Source organism: Periplaneta americana, chromosome 6 (assembly GCF_040183065.1).
Source record: "Periplaneta americana isolate PAMFEO1 chromosome 6, P.americana_PAMFEO1_priV1, whole genome shotgun sequence".
NCBI lineage: Eukaryota > Metazoa > Arthropoda > Insecta > Blattodea > Blattidae > Periplaneta > Periplaneta americana.
In genome coordinates, this window is record NC_091122.1 from 1966119 (window position 1) to 1985293 (window position 19175).

The 19175-nt window shown below is 34.3% G+C and overlaps 1 protein-coding gene across 2 annotated transcripts in view; it reads right to left on the bottom strand.

Annotated features, from left to right (window-relative positions):
- Positions 1-18935, bottom strand: part of AstCC (Allatostatin double C) — a 39004-nt gene extending 20069 nt beyond the window's left edge. For both annotated transcript variants that reach the window (XM_069827286.1, XM_069827285.1), the window contains exon 1: positions 18807-18935. In XM_069827286.1, coding sequence (XP_069683387.1) covers positions 18807-18926 — 120 coding nt within the window. In that variant the 5' untranslated portion in view covers positions 18927-18935. The remainder of the gene's footprint in view (positions 1-18806) is intronic.
- Positions 18936-19175: the final 240 nt, after the last annotated feature.

Genomic DNA, 19175 nt, shown 5'->3' on the forward strand with positions numbered 1-19175 from the left:
ACGGAAGAGATGTTTCATCAACTGTTGTTACTGCTAACATCATGTTAAACCCACTGTTAAATTAACATAGCATACTCCCGCAGTTAAATCCTTAACGTCCTGTTACAGCGTGAATCATGGCTGCCAGGGAACATATGTTACAAGCTGCATTATTATATCGAGATATATCTGCAGTGAAAACAAGGTGAATGTTACTTATGTCCCGCCCACTATAGAGACATAGGCCAGTTTTACACTAAATATATTTAGTATAACTTGTTGCTTGTGGGCCATCCCAAACCCCGACTTCCACCGCTAACAGCGCCAGTCCTTATATACCCGTCAGTCAAGGCCTTCTGACAAATAAAAGCAATTGACAATAGATATCTCAGTCGTGACAACCTCATAAAATATCCTATCAATTGAATAATCGATCTTGCTACGTACAACATAATTATATTATATTATTACCCATTTCAACGAGTACTGACGACCACTGCAAAATACGACAATTTGGTCCAGGGAGCATTCTCTTTGGACACAAGGATGATTTATGTAACATGTTTCTAAATGCTACGTACAACATAATTATATTATATTATTACCCATTTCAACGAGTACTGACGATCACTGCAAAATACGACAATTTGGTCCAGGGAGCATTCTCTTTGGACACAAGGATGATTTATGTAACATGTTTTTTAATTATTAGTCTTTTAAATACCGGTACATTCTTTAATAAATCACTGAAAAACAAATGTGAATATATAGAATGTGGAGTGAGTACGAAATTATTATTTTTTTATTTTTTGGCGCATCATTTTTACGTAAATAACGACAAATAAAAACTAACATGCCACATAACATTATTTTAAGAAATACAGGAAACAAGCGTGAATAATATTCATCATTCTTAATGATCTTGGGATAGAAAAAAAACGTGTGGAATAGAAATGACATACAAATGTGCGTGTAATAAACAATAAGCAAACCATCTTCGATTAATCATTTCAAAACAACGTGAATATAGCGTGGAATGTGTAGGAAAATAATTTCTTATAAGTTGCTCCCAATGTGCATCATTGTTAACTTATGAAAACAAATGAAAATCAACATGGCATATAAACACTATTTGAAGAAAGATAGGAGATATTAAGTAATATTCATCGTTCTTAATGATCTTTGGATGGGAAATAACAATGAAATATGTATAAAATAAAAATTACATAACAGGTAAGCGTATAAAAAACAGTAAGTAGAATCATATCTGATTAATAAGCTCAAATTACTCCAGTTTAGTGTAAGAGTGGTCTATATCTAACGATGTCTCACAGCAAATTACTTAATTATTTAAAAACAAAAATATCGTGTTAGAAGATTGAATTTATGAATTTTCTCTGAAACTTTCCAAATATCTGTAGGCAGTCTTTTACATTATATTGTCGAAAATTGGTTTATAGCGCATTGGCAGTGATAAAAGTGTGAAATATTCGTTCAGTGGGCGTTGGATACTCTACATTGACCGAAAACAATTAGCTGCAATCACTGCTTCAGCATTTTTAATTATATAGAATAGAATGTTCATAAATACTAAAATGACTGATATTAATATTAGCACTGCACCCGCAGTAAAGAGAAGATGCGTTCTTATTGACGTAAGCGCTTATGTGATTATTATTCGTATTAATACACAGATACAATAATTGCAGATTTTCAAAACGATGATTTAACAGTTCACATGTAATTATGACTAATGACGTGTGAAGATTATGTTAAGTATATAAGACGTGAAAATTTTAACGCTCACCATTGTAGTATTCAGCATCACAATTATCTTCATTTTCTATTGATTCTATTTGATCCTGGATAATTGAAGAATCTTCGCACAAATATCAACTTTGCGATTGAAAGCACCACCGTCAGTTTTAAAACGTTCCACTGAATCTTGTGCATGACCCGTCTTAGCATTTCTCCTAATATTTTCATAACATTGATTTCTTTCATAGTTCGTGTTTTCACATCCAAATGGCGATTGAAAATCTTGGGTTAAAGAGACCCATGGTTCTTCCTTTTTCCTAATGAAAGTTCCATCACTACGTTTGAGTTCAATTACATTCTTATAATTAATTGCTAGATCTACTAAAATAATTATATTTCTCATATGAGGTAAAATTACTGCTACTAACACGATTTTTTTCTAGATTTCCGTTGTAATTATGTTAGTCTCCAATACTTCCATAATGTAAAAAATACAATTTTCCGCTAAAACAAATGACTACACCAATTAAAGGCACATTCAGTAAACTTTCATACAAGCACTGCTTCTTTGATTCCTGTTACATTGCTCTTAACATCATGTTATCTAGCCAAAGTATCTCAAATGGTTGGTGAAACACTATTACACTAACAGGATGTTTAATTTTTAACAACACGTTAGTTAACATGCTGTTAGCGTTATTTAACGAAGCTTGGTGAAACTGGGCCTTAGAATGTTAGGTCCTCGATTGTTGACAAGCATTGCAATGTCTGTACTGGATTAGATTGGGGCATTCGTTGCTGCGGTAGGAAAGTACACGATGTGGAATCGAACAGAGTAAAAAATGGTTCGTAAGAATTCCGACAGACGCTCGTTCTGTATAAACGGGGTCCGTAGATCGTTTCGGAAATTGACTATAAATTAATCTTTCCGTTTCACGACATTCAATATGGATTCGTTTTCGACGACATCTTTTATACCCGTAGCATTTGCATCTGATCGGAGCGACATTTCCGCGGCCTTTGCACCAGCTGTTCCCAAACTGTGGTCCGCGGAACCCTGGAGGTCCGCGAGTGATTGGAAAGGGGTTCGTAGAAACCATATGATGTTTTCAAATGGTGTTTTCATTGAACTTAACTTCTACATATTCTCTGGTTTTTCTTACTTATCTAGATTTTTTTGTTCTTTTGGTTGCGTCATACTTTTCGCACATAATTTAACAGGAATGAGACAGTCTGAGAAGCTGCTCTTAGCTTGTGAGTCTTGCCTACCTATCCGATCTCAAAGTTTGTCTTTCTAATTTAGGCACACTCTGTACATCTGTCTGTCAATCACTCATCTCTGTCTGTGTGTGAACTATTTTCAAATCTCTGATTCTACCTCACTGCATGCTTTATCTGGTCGAACGTGGTGGAATCAGCACAGGCTGAGACAACACAGAACATTTCCTTGACCTAGAAAATATTGGAACCATGGTTCGCCGCATAAATTTCAAGGTACTTATTTTACGTAATTCAGATCGCATACAGAAACTAATTTTTACACGATTTTCTTCGAGGCGTGATAAATTATTTTCATGGAAGTAAATTAATGTCACGTACCCTACGTAGCCTACATGTTGTGCAGTTTCTGTTTTCAAGTTTTGTGGGAATAAAACTAAGTTCGTCGTGCTTGCCATGCAAAGCTCTTCCTGTTTACAATATGTCTTCAACTTTTATTTTTAATACAGGATCCTGCTAACTTCAAAATCACTGATCAAGTACTCTCATTACCGAAGTCTTCAGAAATATGCTGTGAACTGAAGTTGGTTATGTCATTCAAGTCTTTTAATAATTCCAGACCATCAGACCACAATAAGAACACGAATAATCTAGAAGAGCGTGATACAATCAAAGAAGTGTCCTCAGAGTTATCAAAGGACAACAAATTTCGTGCTTTTTCTATTAATATTGCCCTCTGTGTCAATCCAAATTAAAGAATGTCACAACAACTTCAAAAACTACAGAAAAAAATTCAATTGCAATGGATACCTGCACATTGCGGAATTGCTGGAAATGAAACTGCTGATTTTCTTGCCAAAAAAGGATCCAATTTAATTCAGAATACAAATACAAGCCTACCTTTTACATCCATCAAAAGACTAATCTATACTAATAATAAATCTGTAGCCGAAATTTTTCTGGTAATTTTCGATTTTCCAAAAATAATTGGTCCTAAGATATATAATTAACCACCCTGAAACCAAAAAATCACTTTTTTGAAATTTTTGTCTGTCTGTCTGTCTGTCTGTATATTTGTTACCTTTTCACGCGATAATGGCTGAACGGATTTCCATGAAAATTGGAATATAAATTAAGTTCGTTGTAACTTAGATTTTAGGCTATATGGCATTCAAAGTACATTATTTAAAAGGGGGGTTATAAGGGGGCCTGAATTAAATAAATCGAAATATCTCGCTTATTATTGATTTTTCTGACAAATGTTACATAACAAAAGTTTCTTTAAAAATAATTTGCGATAAGTTTTATTCCTTGAAAAAGTTTGGTAGGACTGATACTTAATGAGATAAATGAGTTTTATTATTAAAATAACTGCCATCTAAGGCCGTGTAGTGAATTAAAAAACAAATGACTTCGTCTATAAGGGGCCTTGGACAGCAACAATCGAAAGCTATGAAAGATAGCCTACAGATAATGTTTCTGCGTTTCTATGAAGTAATATCGGAAGCTAAATTAACCGATTTGTATAATTAATTATTAATTCACCATTGGAAAGTGTAGTTTCTCTAGATGGACATAATGCTATAATGTTATTACAGTAACTTCTGAGTGAATCGAGGACAGGTAAGATTAAAATAGCTTCTTATGCACAGAAAACTTGATAGGCTATTCTGTATATTCGTTTCCTGTATTTCCTAAACTAATTTTTATGACCAAATGAGTGGTCTCTGGATCAAAATGATCGCATTTTAATTTTTTAATTCAATTTAAATTAAGTAACATAATAAACGATTTATCCTTCTATCAAAACGAATGTTCCCTGGATCAAATGTCCTATTTTAATTATGTAATTACTTTATATTTATTTCTAGCGGGTGCATCGGAGCGCACGGGTACGGCTAGTTAAAAATAAATATAAAATCAAGCAAAACCAAGCACTATGTACCAAAGCCAAAGATAAAAAATGGAGCATTTTAATAAAAAAAAAACCAAATTATTCCAGAAATCCCACGTAAATCTGCAGTAGCAAAATTCAGACTGCTTACGGAACATGACTATTTGGCGAAACACTTGAATAAAATAGGAATTTATACAAATCCAAATTGCCCTCTATACAACAAAGAAGAAGAAATGACTGAAGATCATCTCATAACCTGTGAAGTTCTACCTGATGGATCCACCACAGAGAAATATTGGAGAGCAAGACCGCTAATGGCTTCGTTGCCAAAGCCCGGCATTACATAACAACAACAACAACAACAACAACAACAACAACAACAACAACAACAACAACAACAACAACAACAACAACATATTGGCCTCTGTGAACAGGACGACTTCTTCGGTCAGCTGATAAAGGAAAATAAACTAAGTTAGGATTTCGCAAAAAGACACTATCCATTGCCAAAATTGTATAAGCAGTTCGGCAAAAAACATGAAGACAAAAGATGCCGATGGGAACGGTAAGAAACACAATGACAAAGTGATAAAACCGTCGGCAGCCATTTTGCATCTAGTGCAGGGGCGGCTTCTGGGGTAGTGCCAGTGTGCCATGGCACCACCAATGAAAGAAACAGAAAATAATATCATAAAAAAACAGTTGTAATAGTTTATTTATACACATTTTATTCGTATTTCATCTGAACGAGCGCGCGCACAGATCGGGACGCACTCTTGCAGCGTTTCTCCGAACCTTGGAGCCAGTTCAGTGTGGCACTGTCTGCGTCCATATAACACTGTACAAAAGGCTAATGATTCTAGTTTATATACATTTCTTATGGCAGACTTTGAGCCGAATTCAATTTGACTCAGTAGTTACCATTCCGCCCGCTAGAGAGCAGTAATGCAGAAATTTCGCTAGATGGCAGGGTTGTTGGCAGGGAGGGAAACATCAAGCGCAGGCTTTTAGGAAAACACAAGTTAAAGTTCCGCGCCAAATCTTAATGTAATGTTACCAATTCAAAACAAATGCACACAGTAAATTATTATCAATTTAACTATATTGAATGCAGAGATAGTCAGTGGTGGTTCTTTTTAGATAGATGAATATTTTTTCCATATTATGTAATACTATTTGTTAATTTTGTGTAACATTTGTTTTATTTTGCGGCAACTAAATATCGCTATATTGTTGCTATATAGTATTGATGGTTTTATTAACGATACATGAGAACTGTGCAGGACATGAACATGTGTTATTCAGACTCCTGCCTTGGATTCATCGGCCTGTTAAATAAAGTGCAAACGTGTTCGTTTATTATCTACATCACTGTTTATCTCGTGGGTTTTGCCAGTAATTTTATTAGTTATAAAATTTATTTGTATTTGACTAACAATACTGTGAAAGTTTCGCATTATCTGTATCTGTAAATTTCGTTACTAGTTTCGGAAATGTTATTGTAACTGTTACTAGATGCATTATTAACTGTACACCTGGTAAAATAGCTGGTTTAATTAATGTGTTTTATTTAACATAATGCAAACGTGAGCTGCGATTATCAGTTTCACTAGGGTAATTTGCGTACAATATTTTTTTTTCATTTTTTTCGGAAATGTTATTGTAACTGTTACTAGATGCATTATTAACTGTACACCTGGTAAAATAGCTGGTTTAATTAATGTGTTTTATTTAACATAATGCAAACGTGAGCTGCGATTATCAGTTTCACTAGGGTAATTTGCGTACAATATTTTTTTTTCATTTTTTCGGAAATGTTATTGTAACTGTTACTAGATGCATTATTAACTGTACACCTGGTAAAATAGCTGGTTTAATTAATGTGTTTTATTTAACATAATGCAAACGTGAGCTGCGATTATCAGTTTCACTAGGGTAATTTGCGTACAATATTTTTTTTTCATTTTTTTCGGAAATGTTATTGTAACTGTTACTAGATGCATTATTAACTGTACACCTGGTAAAATAGCTGGTTTAATTAATGTGTTTTATTTAACATAATGTAAACGTGAGCTGCGATTATCAGTTTCACTAGGGTAATTTGCGTACAATATTTTTTTTCATTTTTTTCGGAAATGTTATTGTAACTGTTACTAGATGCATTATTAACTGTACACCTGGTAAAATAGCTGGTTTAATTAATGTGTTTTATTTAACATAATGTAAACGTGAGCTGCGATTATCAGTTTCACTAGGGTAATTTGCGTACAATATTTTTTTTTCATTTTTTCGGAAATGTTATTGTAACTGTTACTAGATGCATTATTAACTGTACACCTGGTAAAATAGCTGGTTTAATTAATGTGTTTTATTTAACATAATGCAAACGTGAGCTGCGATTATCAGTTTCACTAGGGTAATTTGCGTACAATATTTTTTTTTTTTCATTTTTTTTCGGAAATGTTATTGTAACTGTTACTAGATGCATTATTAACTGCACACCTGGTAAAATAGCTGGTTTAATTAATGTGTTTTATTTAACATAATGCAAACGTGAGCTACGATTATCAGTTTCACTAGGGTAATTTGCGTACAACCTTTTTTCATTTTTGGTACCACCATCAGAATGCCTCACCGGCCGCCACTGATCTAGTGTGTGATAAGTTATATCTATTCTTGGTTGTAGAATCAGAAACGGTCTTCGGAACTGCTGTACCACGTAAGGGTTTGAGATATTTTAGATTTTGTATGGAATTTTAAATATCTTCACATTGTTAATGTTGTCATTTTTTCAGGGATAGTGCATATATATTTTTTTTCACGTAACTTCCCAACCCTGATTCGAACCCATATATTGTTGAGTACAGCGCGATGGCAGCCCTCCAGTCTTCTCAACGTCGAACTTTGAATTATATTTGGGCCGTGCACGGCGGAACGAAATGGAATCTCAGGCTCTCGCAAATCCAATAGCCCGGTGAACAGGTGTGATGGCTAATTCATGCAGGCCCTGAGGAACTGAGAGCGTTTTATTCTTATCAACTGACAGGTCTCCTGAAGTGGTGGTAGCGCGTTGATACTTTGGCAACGTGAAACTGTGGATTGGCTATGAGATTACGCGATATTTCGCCTTACAGTAAGGGAAAATCTCTGAGAGAATGAAACCGGGCAACTAACCAAAGTGAGACTGGAACCCACATCCCCCGGTGTCTCACATTTCCCTTGACCTCGATGATGTGATGACGTGGCAGGCCGCCTTTTAAAGGGAACCCGTTTCTTAAATTTACAGAATTTTCGGACTTGATGAATATGACTGAACCTTAGCCAAATATCATAAAACTACGAGACTTGAAACTGAAATTCCTCAAGTTGTCAAAATCTTATTTGTGCATATTTATTTGTTTTAGAATAATGATTTAGTAATAGTATATTAGGAAACAAGTTCATAATGTTATACATTATGGCATGAATCAATTTTTAGGGGACGAGCGAAGCGAGTTTCCTAATTTTGAGTTTTGCAATAACCATACATAACATTATAAACGTGTTTCATACGTTATTTTTTGTACAACAGCATTATAAAACAATTAATAAAGAAATAACATCAGATTTGTAATGATGGGCAGTTTGATATCATGGTCTATGAAGAAAGACGTTCCTATGACAACAATGATGTATTAAATATTATACTTACTTACTCACAGGCTTTTAAGGAACCCGGAGGTTCATTGCCGCCCTCACATAAGCCCGCCATTGGTCCCTATTCTGAGCAAGATTAATCCAGTCTCTACCATCATATCCCACCTCCCTCAAATCCATTTTAATATTATCTTCCCACCTACGTCTCGACCTCCCTAAAGGTCTTTTTCCCTCCGGCCTCCCAATTAACACTCTATATGCATTTTTGGATTCGCCCATACGTGCTACATGCCCTGCCCATCGCAAACGTCTGGATTTAATGTTCCTAATTATGTCAGGTGAAGAATACAATGCGTGCAGTTCTGTGTTGTGTAACTTTCTCCATTCTCCTGTAACTTCATCCCGCTTAGCCCCAAATATTTTCCTGAGCACCTTATTCTCAAACACCCTTAATCTCTGTTCCTCTCTCAAAGTGAGAGTCCAAGTTTCACAACCATACAGAACAACCGGTAATATAACTGTTTTATAAATTCTAACTTTCAGATTTTTTGACAGCAGACTGGATGATAAAACCTTCTCAACCGAATAATAACAGGCATTTCCCATATTTATTCTGTGTTTAATTTCCTCCCGAGTGTCATTTATATTTGTTACTGTTGCTCCAAGATATTTGAACTTCTCCACCTCTTCAAAAGATAAATTTCCAATTTTTATATTACCATTTCGTACAATATTCTCGTCACGAGACATAATCATATACTTTGTCTTTTCGGGATTTACTTATTATTATTATTATTATTATTATTATTATTATTATTATTATTATTATTATTATTATTTCATTTACGAGTACGTTGACATTCTTAACTCTTAATAATAACTCTTTAATAATAATTTTTAATCACATATACTACCGGTTGTTCTTTATGGTTGTGAAACTTGGACTCTCACTTTGAGAGAGGAACAGAGATTAAGGATGTTTGAGAATAAGGTGCTTAGGAAAATATTTGGGGCTAAGCGGGATGAAGTTACAGGAGAATGGAGAAGACGCATGTAGCACGTATGGGCGCATCCAGAAATGCATATAGAGTGTTAGTTGGGAGGCCGGAGGGAAAAAGACCTTTAGGGAGCCGAGACGTAGATGGGAAGATAATATTAAAATGGATTTGAGGGAGGTGGGATATGATGATAGAGACTGGATTAATCTTGCTCAGGATAGGGACCGATGGCGGGCTTATGTGAGGGCGGCAATGAACCTCCGGGTTCCTTAAAAGCTATTTGTAAGTAATAATAATAATAATAATAATAACAATAATAATAATAATAATAATAATAATAGCCATTTAACAAACTAGTGCTTATTCTTATCGAGGAAGTAGACGTGACAACGTGACGCTTAGAGTGAAAGCTACAGAGCAACAATCGGTCGGCAAAATAAGAACACCGCACGTTATTGTATGACGCCGACATGTTAACCATGATAGCGCGGCGATAATGCAATATTTTTTACACGATCATATTTTTAAAACTGCAAATACAATATTTTTTGCATTGAAAATTTAGAGCAATATTATTCCAAAGCATTCGCAAAACTATACTGTATTTAATGGTAACTAAGTAACATTAAGTGCACTGTAATGGGTATATTTCAGTATAGTTTTATACTATGAAGAAGGGTTTCCCTAGCAACAAGTTTCTGTGAGGGAATTCCGACTTTCAAAGTCTAACAACAATAGCTGTAAATATAACAAAAATACAATCGTGAAAAAGTAATATATAAATAAAAAATATACATAATTAATATATTAAGGACCAATATCTCTGAAAATACTAAAGCAATATTGCTTGAAACTTCTGGTTACATGTACTATAACAACATATTATTAATCAGTTAATGAAATTTGAAGTTTGTGGGCAACAAAATCTAATTGAAAGTAATTTACTTTCATGTAGACTAATTTACATAAAGTTTTCTTTTAATATTGACACTACTGACGTAAGTTTATCCACATAAAATAAATATAATCATCATGCACTAAATTCTTATCCAATTACTTGTACAGGGACATCATTTTATTTTTACTAACATTTCTAATATTAACCTGGCTATACCTTTGGCTTAAAGGTTGTGAACCGGAAACAACGTTTGCTACCCCCTTCCACGACTGGAGTTCGATGATACTGGCGTAAGATACAAACAAATCACTATACTAGGTATAGGAGGGATGAAAAGTAGTTCATCCATTTACGTAAACTAGGAAATATCGCGATTTTGAATTTGATAATTTTCATTTGGTTTTTGTTTAATCAAAATACAGTACAGTATTAACAATGAGCGTTTTTACTCACGAACTGAGCTGTCCATGCGGACGTATTCATTATGCAGTGTATATTATACTGTCTACAACACATTAGCGTACAATATAAAGAATGAAATTAAATTGAAAAATAATCATAATATGGATATTTAAACACATATTTTAAAATGATGGCAGTTCATTTCTATACAGGTTTCAGTTCTTTTTTGGATATTATCGCATATAGATTATTGTACCTAATACCAATTACCAGTTTCGTCCTTCGTACTAGTAACTCATGTTGAAATAATTCTGTACCTACTCTATAAAAGAGTACCTTACGTACTGTAAATTCAATCTTCACTTCTTCCCGGTCCGAAAAGATAAAATTACTCAGACATGCTATCTACTGTCCGCCCAAGTGGTTATGTTGCAGGATCGTAGAAAGTGGGGAAATCACGAGACAGTTAATTACTTAACGAGACCCTTTTATTTCAGTTATTTTAAACAGTTGTATAATATTACGTAGACGTCCAATTCCTAAGAGAAATTAATGTTTTCAGAAAAGAGCTAAGACAGCCCAGCCACAAAGGGACGGGCAGAAGTGGGGGTGGGGGAAACCGGGATACGACGTAGGCAAACGGACGACAGTACCTGTGCGAGAATATGATTCAATATTGAAAGCGAACATATTTCTGGAACGTACTATACTCACTAACTCAGTACTGTTTGTGTTTACTATGACCGTAAGGCGACTTTGACTGTATACGCTTGGTTCTGTATGAAGAACGGTTGGAAGTTCACTAGTAGAGGGGTGGGAGTGAAGTACATTAAAAAACTCAGGTATAGTAAAAATTGAAGTAAAAATAAAATGATTTCCCTGTATAAGCCTGCAAGAATTTCACAACGATAGCCTTAATCATTTCTGATATAAATGTGCCCGAAGTACAAAGAATGTATTTTGCAATTCATGGTGAGGTGTTCTGTTAACCTGTAAGTCGAATACTGATACAATAGTAATGTGATTTAAAGTTTCAATCGTAACGACTAATCTTGGTTTCAAAAATATGAAAACGTATTGTTTTATTATTGTAAGTTAATCCACTGTGACCCAAAAGTCATGGTGGCGTTTCAGAGGATTATATTTTTTGAACGAATAGAGATGAAAATGTAATATTGGTGCCAGATGAAAATAAAACTCTCAACGTTTTTCGTCTGTGAGTTTGAGGCACTGAACGAAACAAAGGACAGCAATAATCGAACAAATGCAATAGTTTTCATTGTTACAATTAATTATACAAGATGGATGTCTAAAGAAAATTTAATTTCGTCGCGTATTTAACGAAGAACCACATCAGAATAACATTGGTCGTTGGGATAGATAGTTAAAAGTGGCTGGAAGCCTATTAGAGAAAAAGAAGCGCACTGAAAGATCATCAATAAATGATGAAACGGTACAAGCCATTCCAAGAGCGTTTGTTCACAATCCAAAGAAATCAGTTCGTAATGTGCCCGGGAATTAGGACTTCCGAAGACAACGGTTCATAGAGCTTTAAAGAAACGTTTTATAAACTTCATTTGTTACATGCACTTCATCCAATGATTACCACAAAGGATATTACAAGTTTGCTATGGATATGCTTAATGAGTCACAAGTTCAAATTTTGCCAGCCACAAAACACATTGGACTTCTCTTTGCACATCCATCTTGTATAAAATAATTGTAACAATGAAAGTTATTGCATTTGTTCGATTGTTGCCGTATTTTATTTCCTTCAGTGCCTCCAACTTACAGACGAAAAACTTCGTCTTATTTATTTATTTAAATTTAAATATACAAAATAAAGAATATAATTACAAACAAACAAGAGAAATAGAAATAAAATAATACAAACAATATAAAAAAGGAGATACAGTAGTATTAACAAAATTTGAGACCGAATGAGCAGCGCTTGTGTTCGGTCGCAGTTCAGATATAATATTAATAGGCCTATAAGAGAATATAAAATAAAATAAAATAGGAAATAGAATTAAAATTACAGTTACAGAAATTATATAATACAATATTAATATAAGAGAAATATAGAAAATAAAAAATAAAATAATAAAAATAAATAAGTAAAATAAAATAGGAACTAAAATATAATTACAGCGGCAATGGAATTATATAATATAATATTAACACTAGAGAAGAATAATATCGCACGTGAAAAGTAGGATTAATATATATTTCAAAATTATAGAATACAAATATAATATAGGTTGATTAATTCATACACATAGGCTATAAATTTATTTAATCAAATTGAAGATATTAACACGTTTATAATTTTCTTGTTATATGTTAGTGGGTTACATGTTAGAAGTTCTGGGTGTAATTTAGTTAAAGCATTGTACAACCGAGGGCCAAAATTTATGCTATGCTTTAGACCAGCAGATGTGAGACATTTAGGTTCTACTAATGTTGAATTAATATTTCGTCTTGTGTCATAATTGTGTGTCTGTAATACAAACTTACTACGATTTTTATGATAAAATTTTAACAGCGTATACTTATAAATTTGTTCAATATTAAATACATTAAATTCAGAATAAATTAATTTAGTTGGATAATCGAAACGTTTCTTCAAACAAATTTTAATTATTCTTTTTTGTAGTAAATTTAACGGACTAAGATTAATTTTTGTACTTCCACCCCAAACAATTATACCATCTGGCACCAATATTACATTTCTACCCATATTCATTAAAAAAATATAGGCCTAGTCCTCTGAAACCTCACCATGAGTTTTCAGACACACACGCTTATGAAAAACAAACATTTTCACTTTACGACAACTTAGGTTTTTCAATGTTTGTATAATGTGTCAAAACGGGGAACAAATTTTGTGTTTTTTTTTTTTCTTTTAATGTTGACCTCTGTGAACAGGACTTCTTCTGTCAGCTGATAAAGGAAAATATTCGTAGATGAAGTCGCTTTCGGGCATATCCACTACCACATTGAGATACGGAATTCGGTAATAACATAAAAAACAAAAGATGCGTTTAGGAACCGTGGGCAACAATGAAAACCGTCTGCAGTAAACTCTGGGATCTGCATCGGCGCGGCGAGTTGCTAGGCAACACGAGGAAAGGCTGTGTGATGTTTCAAACGGGGAAAGAAATGAAGACTGAATATTAAGAGTTCTAATTAATTACCACAAGTAATGCACGCTGTAATCTTGGAACTGTAGTAACAGTTACCACTTAGTCTATATAATGTATTACAGCAAGTTTTTAATTTACCATATTTTTTTTACATTTGTGACATAAATTACGCATTTTTACGCACCGTGCAGAAATAGTTGATTTATTTTTAAAATTTTGTTGTGGGGCTATCTGAAAGACAGATTGTTCTTGAAGAGCGTAATCCTAAAACTCACTGAGTCCATTTGGTTATTTTTATGATTTATAAGTAGGGCTAGGATTTTGATGACCTATAAATCATGAAAAAATGTCTTAAAAACAATGCATTTATGACCTAAAAATCTTTCAAAAATGCCCTAAAAATTGATCATACATAATTGGTTTAGTAGGAATATTAATATTTAGACTAGAAACCATATAGTCTACCACAAGGCCACTCTTATCCGGAACTAGCAGGTAGAGAGGAGTCTATATTGAAGGGGTGGTTAGACTGATCCATTACATGGGGTGTACTACGTTAAAATGGCAATATTTGTGTAGAAGAACGATTAAAATATTATACAGAATAATGGGTATTAATGGACAAAATATGTAGAGAAAATATGAAAGGAAAAAAAATATAAATATATATTTTACATTAATTACAATTAAGGGGACACTGAACTATATTTTGGAACTTTTTTCCTATTTGACCAATCTTTTTCAAATTTGGAGAAAAAGTTTAACATACACATGGAAAGTAACATGCAAAATCTCAGCTCATTAGATCCAATAATTTTCAAAATAAAAAAATATTTCAATTTTTAATCAATCATTAATTATTGAAATATCACTTTTAATTATCATTTTTTATTTTTTGGCTTTGTGCATTTGAATAGGGGAAGAATTCTGCGTATTGATTTAGTTCTGTCACGTAAATTAGTGTAGAAATTTAATTTTTCATTTCTATGACACTTTTTCTCCAATTTTTAAGCTGAGTGTCCCCTTAAATGAAAATACCCCAAAAATGACCTAATAAAACAAAAAATGCTCTTATGAGTTGTAAGAGGCAAAAAATGCAAAAAAAATGCCCCAACAAATATGTTTCTAAACACTCAGTTTATCACATAACATATAAATACTATAGCAGCTATGTTTCTGGCTTACTAGAAAAAAGATGCAATTTCATCAAAATCCTAGCCCTAGCTTACATAATTTAGTCCCTATATGATGATATTAGAAACCTCTAACATTAAAATTATTTTGTGCGAGATCGTGCGTATTTGCTTTCTTTCCGCACAAAACCAATACGCGGTAAGTGTGAAATACTACATTCAGTATTCCCAACGTAACACACATAACAATTTCCCTCTTCTTACCGCTTAAGCGCGACATTCATTTTAATGTTTTAGACTTTTAACATATTATTTTTAGAGACGTTTAACATAGTAATAATTATAAATTGGAAACTTACCACTGCAATTTCACCTAAATTGCACTGTTAATTATTGTTTTTAAATATTTGCAAAAATTAAATAAACTCTAAATCATTACATAACCTTACCGTTTCTTTTAAGTTCGCATTTATAGACTGGTGGAAAAAAAAAGACAGACGTATATCACGGCCTGCTGGAGTATAGTAAACACAGAAAACATTTTATAGCAACAATGTTGAAAATATATTTGTTTTCCAAAGTTGCCGTCATTGAACAGAAACCAAGATGGAGATTTCATTGCAACTAATTAGAAATTCGTCTTTCAGGTATGTAATAAACGATCTTCGCACAAAATAATGTACGATGCACGAGCGGTATGTTTGTTTTCATGTTCTCGGAAATTAAAAAAGCTCAACTACGTTTCGCTTTTTCAATCTTTTCCTCGTACATGAAAACGTCAACATACCGCTCTTGTAACGCGTATTACTATTAAGCTCGGTTTAAAAAAAAAAAAAAAACGCCAATCCTTGTCTAATAGTTTGCATTACTGTACATGTCTCTTGAAAATTTCGTACAACAGCGGATAAAAAATACTAATCTAGTTCTTTCATAGAAATGGACTTAACGCGTTTTGGGATCAGACTGTTCACATTGGTGGGTTGAAGGACTCCATCACACACACTGAACTGCATTAAGGGAACCAGGTAGTGATTAGGGTTCAAAAATCCGATTTTTTATTTTGTGTTTTAAAATAAATTATAAAACTGGTCTTTAAAACAATATAAATATTGTGGAGGGTATTTCTGCAGATAAGCCTTTTAAATGACCTCTTTAAATTTGGCGGTGCATGTAATTCATACATTCTTTTTTTTATACAGTTTTCCATAAGTTGACATGTTCAAACTTAAGTGCATTTTTCTCTGAAATTACTGAATCGATTTACATGAAATTTTTACAGTGTTTTCTGCAGCCTGTGTTCTACATTGTAGACCTACGGTTTTAAGAATTTCACACACATAACACGAGAAAAAATGTATATGCATTGAAAAAATTGTACAAAATTTTAAACAAAATTCAATATTTTTTTCTGTTTCACTAGGGGTGAAATATTTAACTAAATTTTGCTTTGGAATTGTCAATGCACAATACTGAATAACTTAAAAAAATACAAGGTATATGAGTGAAGATAGTAGCAAGTAATGTGCACCTGAAGAATGAGGTACACCTAGCAAAGTTTGAAAACAGGTTATCAGTTAGGGCCTTTCTTTTGCACTTGGATATGAAACTAATTAGTTGTCTTTTATACCACTGAATTCAGAATGATTGACTGCATAAACCTGGAAATTTTTATTCCTTTCTGAGCACTAGAAGCCTAGAAATATTCAACTAAACTCTTGTATTGAAATTTTTTAATCGCACAGTATCACTACCCAGTTCCCTTAAAGAGAAGCTGTTACTTGTCCAGGGACAAAATGATCCACATATGACTCTACAATGCATGCTGATGCAAAATATCCCATTTCCTATGTACTATGGCAATAGCGGAATTTATAAGATTTTGAAGGAAATATTATGAGCAGTCCCTTACTTTTGAAAAGCACTTTAAAATATCGTTCACAATCAAACGAGACAGTGTGGCACGCTGCGGTCAGGTGGTCGATTCCCGCGTCACTCCCCATATTCCTGTACGCAAGAGCCGTTTACTCTTTGGTATTTTCGGTGTTGTCTGTTAGGCAGAAAGTCGTGGGGCACAACATATATATTGGACTATTGCAAACTGGTTTTCTCAAGTTAAAAAACAAGCAACCGTAGTTTAAGATGGGGCACGGACATCAAAATGTGCTTCTCGGATCGTCAGCCGTGTGACGTACTAGAATGTTCGATGAAATCCGTATTTTTCCGACTCTTTGAGCTATTCCAGCAGAGTAGGCGAACCTGACTCTACCCTCAAGGAGGAGACATTACATTTCAAACACGCGGTCATAGTATCCAAAGATGTCGTCACATTTTCATTACGGCAAAAATCTAAAATCTCTTTCAGTACTCAGTGCCTTTACCATGAAGTGGCAATTGCAAAAATTATCTTTGGAATTTTACCGAAAATTGATGTCGAAATTCTATATTCAGAATCCGGGATACTTTTATAAACTGTTAACATAAGTTTTACATAGAGCTATGCCCTAACAGACATTTTTCCTCTAGATGTCGAAGGTCATTATGAAAAGGCTATCAGTATAGTGTATCCTAGATATGAACATTATTTTATTTTAGAATCATTAACAACATCCCTTCCAGTATGCAGAAGAATGTCATCAGAATGTCCCGCATTTCCTAAGTTAGGTACTTTTCGCGTTACAAGGTTACAAAGAAAACTCCACCTTACAGACGAAGAGAAAATAAGAAATTTCATGTCTGGTAATCGTGAAGACCAGAAGTACTGATGTTAGAAATAGCTTCCCGTCCTAAGGTAATTGTCCGTATCGCAATATTCAACAATTTTCCGGACTTGAAAACCGTCGCAATTTTTACACCGCGTTAGCGGATTCCAGCCTCAGACAACCGGCGAAACCGGCCTCTGTACATTTCCACTCTCCCAACCAATGAGAGACCCGCGTAATTCCCTTAACAGCGTTAGCAAATTCTCTACTGCATTCACAATGAATTTGAATAAGAACGATTTGCGTCTGAAGAGAAAAAAAAATATTGTTTAAAGATTTATACGCAAAACAAACGACATAAGGATCTTTATATTTATCCTAAATATGTTTAATTTATTTACGTTGCCAAAGAAACCGAATTGAAACAACTGAAAACAGTCTTTCGCGATTAAAATTGTGTTGGTATTTTAGACCCCATTCAGAATGAAAATTAAACATAAGCATAACGCGAAAATAAAACAATGTAACTATGATATTTACTGAAAGCATTCAGAATGAATTAGGTAGCTGTAAACTTGAATTTAAACATAAGAAATTGACATTAAAGCGTACAAACTACAAACTTTCACGTTTATGTTTGTGTGGTTTTAAAACAATACACAATCATAAAGCGCTGAAATATGACGAAACGAAGTTGTTATTATATTTCTATGGTTACTACCGTTCTGTTTACTCAAACTTTTTCATTAAAAAATTAACGTTTTGAGAATGTGGGGCATAATGCACACCGGATTTAACAAACTTGAGTGGTTTTATAAGTGTTCTGATATGTGAGCAGCTTTATATTTTACACGTAGAGGGGCTTCTAACCTAGACAGAAATATTATGTGTTCTCCTTTACTGTTCCTGTCGTATTGGTTATCGAATGCGACAGACTACGTAGAGGTGGAAGTTACACACGGTGACGGAATCAAACACTTGATATCTCGCTGCATGAAAATGTAGTTTAATTTTCGAAGTCTGTCGGCGTCGCGGCACTCACCGGGTACTCGTCGTAGTGGACGCCTTGCCCGTCGTCGGGGTAGTCCGGCGCGGCGTCCAGCACCTGGGTGGGGGTCGCCACCGCGAAGAGGGCGCCGAGAACGAGTGCGACGTGGTGCATTCTGGGAGATCCGTCGCAGGGCCACGCGCCCGCACGCTTTTATAGAAGCTCCTCGAGTCGCGCGCACTTAACACTTTCTGGGGACGCCCCCCCTCCCACGGACCGGTCCTTAACCCGTGGCACTGAGCCGCATGTGGCGCGTTCCAAGGATTTCCATTAGCTGGTCCATGGCATTGCACAACTGGAGTATCTAACCTAACCTAACCTGATTCATAGAGGCACCGGTCTTTCAGAATTAAATGCGACTAG